At 37.1% G+C, this 9,226-nt stretch overlaps 1 protein-coding gene across 1 annotated transcript; it reads right to left on the bottom strand.

Moving 5' to 3' along the window:
* Positions 1-941: 941 nt before the first annotated feature.
* LOC148999285 (uncharacterized) lies at positions 942-6,356 on the bottom strand. The gene is made up of 4 exons (XM_089141305.1): positions 6,083-6,356; positions 5,810-5,917; positions 5,228-5,395; positions 942-1,355 (listed from the first exon to the last, which is right to left on the bottom strand). The coding sequence occupies exons 1-4, from the start codon at positions 6,182-6,184 to the stop codon at positions 1,233-1,235; spliced, it is 501 nt and encodes a 166-aa protein (XP_088997431.1). The 5' UTR covers positions 6,185-6,356; the 3' UTR covers positions 942-1,232.
* Positions 6,357-9,226: the final 2,870 nt, after the last annotated feature.

Genomic DNA, 9,226 nt, shown 5'->3' with positions numbered 1-9,226 from the left:
TGTGAGCATGCAACGAGCATTGTATACTGATCAAGAGGCCAATCATTAGCTGAAGGACTATGCAGTTTTTTTTTTATTGTTTGTTTGTTCTCAGAAGAAAGTACCTGAGACGTTCTACGCAGACTGGTTTCTGGGTGTAGATTCAAATAAAGACGAGATACCAACAAGAAAACATTGGTTAGCTATGTCTGGGGAGATCTACATGAACCAAGACGTATGAAAGTAACGCATGATCAAACAACACGAATTCTGAGGTGGGCGAGTAAAACCCCAACAAGGTCAAACCCAATCAGCAGCGTTTTCTCATGAGAATATTCAAACTAAAAGCACTACTAAGGGTCTGAGTCATTCAAGGGTTTCGTACCATAGCATATTGAAAAGCAGCAAGAGAAGCCAGGAAGAACAAAAATGCAATATTCCATCGTGTTTGCCAAGAGAAGCCTTTCTCATTCATCTACTACCTATAATTTCTCACTTGGTTTTTTTTTTTAAACAGGGAGGGGAAACTGTGACGACAACCCCCATCAATGTAACGAAGCAATTTTATAGAGTAAACTATTATTCAAGTAATCTTATGATTCAGATAGGGAACATGGCTCTGCTCCGTTTGTTTCACTGTAAATTTTCATTGATATGAAAAACTCAAGTTCTGAAAATTTCCCCTATTCCCCCAATTGCATAAAAAACACCCCCATGCTTGTGATTTGGCTCCTCGGCTATAGGCAAATTTAGAGTAAGAACAGAGATTAAATCGACAATCTCACCAAAGCACGCGAAGAGAAAATTAACAAACTAGGATGCTTTTTCAACCATAGAGCAACCTAGAACAAGATGGAAAAAGGTAAGTCCTCTCTGAGTTTAAGAATCATAAGCTGACGATTAGGAAGGTAGGGATGCTACTGCAATATGAGAGGCGAAGTTACCCGAACATGATAGCATCACTTGAGAAAATAAACATACACAAAAGGTTAATACCATGCTTTCTATTTGCATTATATGCTGGAAGGCTGTCAGTTGCAAGTCAAGAGCATCTCTTATCAAATGAGTAGCAAACCACTCCTAGACATAGTATGCCTATGTAATTTACTTCCAATAGTAAAAATGTAGTCAGAATGTCTCTTCAAGGTACAAAAAACTTGGCCTTCACATCAACAAAGATATGCTTCCTAGAAGTTCTATACATAATTCCACCCCCAACCTGTGCCTTGCTGTGTGTATGAGAGAATCACATTCTACTTCACCACAACAAAATTAGCCTTAAGGTTGGATACCATAACTGGGCACTGTCCCTCCTCATCATAGTCTGCGTACTCTTCTTGTGACAAGTCAATCTCATTGAATTTAGTCCCATTTGTCTACAGAAGTTAGAGATACATTTGTTAGTTTGAACTGAGACAACATTATTAACATGATATTAGAAAACACAATAAGCAACACTTACTCAAAATGCAGTTGAAAGATTATTAAATGATGTTAAAAATGTAACACCCACAATCATGTTTTACTCGTAGTACTATTGAGTACAAGCAGTAGAATTATAGATAAAGAACCAGTGGGGATTCAAGAAGAGACAACTTTTTCTGATAATAAAGCTTTCATGTGGTCCATGGAATTCATCAGGAGATCGCAAATCAATTTTAGCTAAAGTTAAATGAGAATATGTCTGATAAAAAAACCCTCCTACCAATACAGATTTTATTTGTCACAAGATACATCAAAATGGGGAGTTCTTATTCTTCAAATTTGAGGCAAGATAAACTCGTTATCAAATATTTCTAACCCAACACGTGAAATCCAAAGTCATGCCTTCATAATCTACTAGTCATTCTATTGGATCTGAAATCAAGTGAGTTAATGATGGACGACCAAACGGAGATCCTTAACCTCCAATTTGACAATCTGTCATCCAGATATCATTTTAAACCAAACAAACATCCGACATCTATGTACACATCTAAGGTCCAGATGTTTATACACCCCTTATCATTTTACTTGCCAAGGTAGCATTGATAATCTACAACCAGTTAAATAATTCTGGCTCCAGTATTTCATTTGGCGTCCAAAAATATCACAGTAGAGGAAATTCTAACAATTTCAGATGTCCTGCTCTCATTTAGGTGTTAAGGTTCATATCATAACTTAACCAATCTCAGCCATTCAAATTCTTCTTTTACTCCTTCAGACCATGCATTTTATCACATCTTTCTTTTCCTTTTTCCTGCAAGATAGTTAATATAGAAACTATACCAATGTGCGCAAGTGTTTCCATGCTAGATAAACTAGGATCTAATGATTTTCTGGTCAAGTGGTTATATTCAATCAAGATGGCAATTTCTTCCATTTTTTTGTCCAAAAAAAAAAAAAAAAAAATCATTTTTGCGCTCCCCTAAACTCACCCCTGATTCGTATGCATAAACGAATATAACTGATGGTCATGGTGGAACCTCCAGAATAGATCCCCATGAACCTACAGAAATGCTAAAGCAGGAAGAAGGGAGACATGCAGACAAGAGGACAGACATTAGGTTGTGTTGCCTAGTATTATTTCCAGGCCAGGGCACATTGTAAGGCATGCTGCAATGCAAGGTGGAATTAGAATTTGTATATGCCATCCCATGTAGTGATAAGATCCCCCCTTAAATACAACCTAAACAATTAGTAAAATAACACACCTCGGAATTTTTTTATGCAAGTGTTGATATTATGGACACAAGACAGGATAGTGAAATTAATAATTGCTCATCTCCACCAGCTTATTGTATCAGAGCTATGAATTAAACTGGTTACAGCATTACCGAGAAAAACAGGTGCTGCAAGTGTGTATGGTTCGTAAGGGATCAAACTAGATGTACATGAACAGGACACTTCATATCAATAGAGATTCTCATGTCAGTAGAATAATACTTGTTTATCTTGATAAAATGAGACTTCACACAATTAGAATTCCACTAACACAAGACTCCTCTATTAAGAAAAGACTATAGACCACAAGTACACTCCAAGACTACACATAAAAACCATCATATTTGTCAAGAAAATACCTAGGCAACCTGAAGCAGTAACCTCCTTTTATATTGATAAAACAGGACATATCAACACATTCTTCAAAATGCGACAGCTTATGTATCACAGCAGAACAAGGCACCATCAAAACGGTAGAACCCCTTCTTTTTCATATTGGATTAACTAGGATATAAATTTTTTTGCTTATTTTCTTCTTAGCTCTGATGCCACATCAGATTGAACGAATGAAGAGTAAAGTGCTTATGGTTGGGAATCAAAATCATTCTTTATCTCCAGCTACCATATTTGTTTATGGCATAGGCTGGGCACACAGCTGGAGTACCATGAGCTACCACCATGTCTATCTCCCACTTCCCCCCTGAAATAACCCCCTGCCCCTCCTGTATAATGCACTACCCCATGATCCCATTGTTGCCACCCGCTAGCTTACTGCAAGCTGGTGGTATGCCTATCTCTCTACTCTAGTTTTTCTTGATTAAATGAGACTTCAAACAATAAGAATTCCACTAACACAAGACTCCACTATTAAGAAAAGACTATTAGGACAATTATGCTCCAAGGCTACACATTAGAACGATCATAGTTGCAAAGGAAATACCCCTGCATCCTGAAGCCATGATCTCCTTCTTTATACATCAGTAAAACAGGACAGTCATTCCATATGACAAGAATTCCGGTGACACAAGACTTTCTGTTAGAAAAGACTGTAGGCCAAACTACCCTTTAATATAATACACACAAAGACAAACAGAGTTGTTGTTGAGAAGGGAGCACGAGAAAGAGAAGAGAGCTCGAGAAAGAGAATATAAGAAGTTGAGAGAAGGACATGGGAGATCTCTCTCTTGTTGTGAGGAACTCCAAATAACAGCTGCTTTATTTATAGGAAAAAAATAAAGCATCATATAACTACTGAAATAACACATAAAAGAGTCCTAAATGGACTCAAAAACCAGCCAAGACAATCAAGGTGGGGTGTCTAGATGCTAGGTATTGCCTTGTCCACTGTTAAAAAATAGAAGTGCAAGGACAGAATGGGGAGACAAAAGTTCTCAAGATTTAGTGCCTGGGGTGTTGCCTAGACACCATGATAACTATTAAAAGAAATAGTTTAGACACTACAAGAACCCCAACCATAAACTTTAGCAAACAAATAACAATGATATCCTACATATAAAGGAAGGATATAAATAAAAAATAATTAAAAAAAAAAAAAAAGGAGGAAGAGAGACAGGGGTTGGCATTATGAAGCTGTCATCCTTAGTTTGCTTAAAAGGCTAGAATATTAAAATCTATTAGGTTCTACACAGCACTACAGATTGAAGTGCATTGAAATGTATGGATAAAAGTATGTTTGTCTCATGAGTCATGTTTTATGTCAAGAATAAGTATTTAATTTTGGTGCAGAAAATACAAGAAGTGACAATCTGCATTCATTTCCATAGTTTGGACTCAATAGTATAAAGAAATAACAACAATAATGATATCAAAACTTGCAGCACACAATAATTTAGACAATAAAACACAGGGTTGGCATTCTGAAGGACTGTAGTACTCATTATGTCCTTAAAAGGTAAAATGTCAAAGTTTATTGGGTTCCAGACAGTATAAGATGACATCGAAATATAAGGTTCAAGGTAAACAAACATATTTCATCTTAAAGATAACTTCTTGGAACAATGTTATTTATATGGCTCCTTTATTTTGCACAATTTACATGAGTATCTTACAAACAAATGTTTCATCTAGGTATAGAAATTACAACAAATGAAATTTCCCAACAATTTCCATTTGGACACAGTAATATTCAGATAACAACTGCATAATCATTACATAAAATATCAGGAAGAAAAAGGTAAGAAAGGAATTTCCAACAAAAATAGCTAACAATCACAGGAGGGAATCCTACTTAAGAAAATATTAAAGGTAATTGCTACATTTTTGCCAAACTCAAAATACATCCAGAAAAATCAACCTAATTGCCTCACAAAACAAGAAGAAGGCCAAATGGGAGACAAATTGCAACTTACCATGTAACAATGCAAAGAAAATAATCCAGTACTTAGCATTCTCAGAAAGAACAAATTATTGAACTGCATATGACTAAATTTGTAGTTGAAGATAATTCAAGGCATAGTCATCGGTGGACATTCACATGCACCAGGGGTTATGGCGAATATAAAAAGGGGAAAAGAAAGGAACTTACAGATTCTGCTTTCCATCCATCTCCAAAAACAAAACCTACAGGCTCAAGGCCCCTGCAATCAAATACCATCAAGGGGCTGTATTTTCCAGATTCAGTAGTTTCTAAAGTCAGTGGGAGACCACGGCCGGGGATCATCAACACAGTTCCTTCCCTCCCACAAAGTTTGCACTGGGGAAAACCCAAACATTAAAGTAAATCTGAAAGTCAATGAGTAATAAATAATATGATTCTGGAAGCTAGCATCCATATACTCCAATAGTTAGTCAACTAAAACTTACCCTCGTTCTTTTTCAGGAGGAAGAAGGGGAATACCTGGAGAACAAAATATTTAAGGAGAACATGGTAGTATTGTTAAGCATACTATAGTGTTCTCCAATTCATATGCATCCATTTGCAAGTTTATCGTAAGTATCTTTCTATTTTCCCATGGACCGATACTCAAGAGTTTGAACTCAAAAGAGAAAATTCTCATGGAACATTTAAAATCTTTCATTATGGCTCAACTGCTTAAGCCATCCATGAACGTTTAAAGCAGGAAAGTCAAAAATAAAATATTTCCAAATGGAAGAGAGATTGAGAGACCTTCTGAACGAGATTAGTGGTACCCTTGCCATTTGGAGCAGGAACAGTTTCATCCAAGCTCAGACAGGTTTCTTTCTTACTAAGCTCTCCACAGTTATTACATTTCATCTATAGGGGAAACAACAAACAACATTTCAGTAACCACAACCGAGATCAAGAAAAGAAAAATTTTGGAATAACACACCGAGTTCAACCGAAGGAAAAAATTAATAATTTCAGTAAAACCTAGAATATTAAAGAACGCAAACATTGCGATCCAATTCTGGAAAGGACCTTGAAATAGTAAGTGAAGTTGGGGTCATCGCAGCCATTCTGTGGCTGGAGATTGGTGAGATTATCGAGCTCAGCGGTTATCATCAACATGTAATTCACCATTTTTTCGATTCCTTCTATGGGCTTAACAGAAGATGATCTGAAGGTATAGCACGACGATCACTTTCGTGTCTAATTAATATTTCCCTACGCTTTCTCTCCGTCAGAACGATTCTCTGGAAGTCAGGAATCTCTGGGTGGAGCCCGTACAGACTAAAACCTGTTACAAGTTACAACCTGTTACCGTATAGGATTTTTGTTCGCGTGCAACTTCTTGCCATGTGTTAAATTATAAGAAAGGGTATTATAGTAATTTTATAATCTAATTAGAAAGAAAAGTTAGAGTTTATAAAAGGCAACCTTAGTAACAATCCAATTCACAAAATAAACCCAAAAGCTAATCAGAAACGAGATTGTGATTGTGGAAACCCTGGCAGACTGGCCTCATCATCGGTGACCAAATCCATCCAATGCCATTGTGAATTTGTTTTTTCATTTCGATTTTGGGTTTGCACTTCTTTCTTTTTGTCTATTTTGAGGAGAACCACGAAGAAAGAAGAGTTCTAGGGTTTACCTTCCACTCGAGATTTGCTCTGCTTGGCTTGAAATTTAGGTTTTTTTTATTGGACGCATGAAACGGTATTGCATTTTTTGACATTACTTCGTGTATTTGAACTTTTACGGAGCTTCGATTTGTTCTCTTTCTCCTGATTCAGTGGTCTCTCTCAAGGATAATATTCGAATTCGAGTTTCACGGGTTATGTTCATCTTGTTGTGCTCTTTGTATTCTTTCACCCAAACTTCTTTTATGCATAAATAATCTTCAATTTCTTTTGCATTCATTATGGCAAATCTTTCATGATTTGTGTTTTATTCAGACTTTTGCGATCGCATCAAGGTTAGGGTTTTTCAAAAGAGAAAAAAGTTGAGTTGTGGGGCATTTGGCTAGGGTTTTCACAATAAAAAAGTTCTTCAAGCTGAAACGATGAAAAATTCAAAGATATTGGAAGTTAAAATGAAAAATTGGGTCTTTTACCTAAAACGATGAAAAAACCAGAGAGATCCAATTGTGATGGTGGGTTTTGGGTTAAGGTTTAGATTTCTCGTTTCTTGTATCGTTTGGCTTTTTGGGGTTCATTCGGTGAATTTGAGTTCTTGAAGGATGAGTTTTGTAAATTTAAAAGTTTTTTTTACCCTAAATGATACAATTACAAAAGTACCCTTACTTTCTAGTTGTTGGATAGAAAAATTACAAGTGTTATATTTCTGTGCTTGCGCACGAACAAAAATCCATATAGGGGTGGGGTCTACTAGATAAATATTGAAAATTACTAAAAAATAATAATAACTGGTGGACTCCATCCTTATTATGTGATTATAAACCATCAAAAGACTACATAAATAAAAATTAATGAAAAAATGAGAATTAGTGGGTCCTACTCCTACTATGTGATTAAAAACCGTTAGGGGAGCACATCGTTCTCCCTTGGCAAGGAGGTGATCAGGACTTGCTCTTGAAGGGTCTTGCACTCCTAAGAGGATAATGGACTTATCATTTACCATAAATGAGTCCACTACACCATGAATCTAGTCACTTTTTTTTTTTTTTTGAAACTCATTCATTCAAGCAACAGAAACAAACATGTGGGGATGTTAATAGAGTCATCCAGCCACGGAGTGGTAATAGGCCATGATGTTGAGCTTGGAATCGACAATGCCACCTTTGCTAGTTTATCGGCCACAACATTGGTCATTCTAGGAATATAGGTAAAATTACAACTCACAAATTGAGACACCAAGTATAGACGATATCTGGAATTAGTGGCTGTGTAGATAGCAAACTAGTCTTGATATTATCCACCAGTAGTGAAATCAGCTCCTTGTTATCAGCTTCAACCAAAACAAAGATATCCTCCTTCTAAGGCTTCTATCAAGGCATCATGCATTGCTAGGGCCTCTCCATCTAAGATGTCAATAAATGGTTTTGGAATCAATCTAGCAAGTAAGCATTGACCACCATCATTTCTAATAATAAAACCAAGACCAGATCTACCTGAAGATTTACTGAATGTTGCATCGGTGTTTATTTTGAAGTAGCCAAACCGGGGGGGGTCCATTGTATCAATTTAGATTCCTGTGGCCTCATCCTATTCTGCCTCCTTCCTTCTTGGTACTCTCCATGTGAAACCCAGCCCTAACCCTGACCCGGAAACCCTGTTGTTTGTAGGTCCAGCAACCCGAAGTAAGGCAAGAAGTCAACTTTGGGCCATTTCAGTTGAAGACTTGATGGCTGGAGTGGAATCCTTGAGTATGGATGTCAATGCCCCTTCTATGGAAACTGCACACTGATGGAGATTGGATTAGTTGATGGACTTGGAGTGCTCTCTGTATTGGTTCGAAGGCATTTCTACCTACTAGGTATGTCACTTTAGGTGTGTGCAAAACCCCTTGATGTTTGGACTTGATCTGAGCCTTCAATTCCCTGTTTTTAAGTTGCTGTTCTGATTGGTCGACTGGACCAGTCGACCAATCAATCGACCAATTGATTCTGTTTTTGATTTTTGAATCGTGGCTACTCTATTTAAGTCTAATCTCGGGAATACTCCGCCTCATCTGCCTCCTAAGCCTTTGGAACGAGTTAGAACCCTATTCTGATCGATTCCCTTGCATCCTTGGTTGATATCCCGCAAGAACTCAAGAAATCTTCATCCTCCTACATCAAAGGTACGTGTATGATCTCTTTCCTCTCTATCTCTGATTTTCTTTTCTTAAATCTGTTCTTGATTGAGATCAGAAAGATGATGCTGCATTTTTGCAACCATCTATTCCATGATCTCATCATGTTCCTTGAGATCCATGATCATCATCATGATCTCAACCCATGTCAATTGAATCCTGGAAACCCTAACCCTTGAAACCCTAACCTTGTGTGGTCATCAGGAGAACCTTTTGGTAAACCGCCCATGTGAGGAAAACCTCATGGGTAATGTGGAGGTTGATATAAATTCAATGTTCTTTAATTCTTCTTGTTGTAATTGACCTAACAATTTACCTCCCTTCATCCGGAACTCTCAACCTTTTCATGGGAGCCAAAAATGTTGAAAC

The sequence above is a fragment of the Hakea prostrata genome, unplaced genomic scaffold, assembly GCF_041222555.1.
Source record: "Hakea prostrata isolate BN-2017 unplaced genomic scaffold, UWA_Hpros_2 contig_18, whole genome shotgun sequence".
Lineage (NCBI taxonomy): Eukaryota > Viridiplantae > Streptophyta > Magnoliopsida > Proteales > Proteaceae > Hakea > Hakea prostrata.
The sequence above is the reverse complement of the archived record's forward strand: the minus strand, read 5'-3'. Positions and strand labels throughout refer to the sequence as shown.

Bases quoted from the DNA above. Each gene is read 5' to 3' on its own strand.
- LOC148999285 (XM_089141305.1), bottom strand. From the start codon at position 6,184: ATGGTGAATTACATGTTGATGATAACCGCTGAGCTCGATAATCTCACC. The intron at 5,918-6,082 runs GTCCTTTCCAGA...TTTCCCCTATAG, and splicing joins ACTTCACTTACTATTTCAAG to ATGAAATGTAATAACTGTGG. The intron at 5,396-5,809 runs GTCTCTCAATCT...GGTTTTCCCCAG, and splicing joins CCACTAATCTCGTTCAGAAG to TGCAAACTTTGTGGGAGGGA.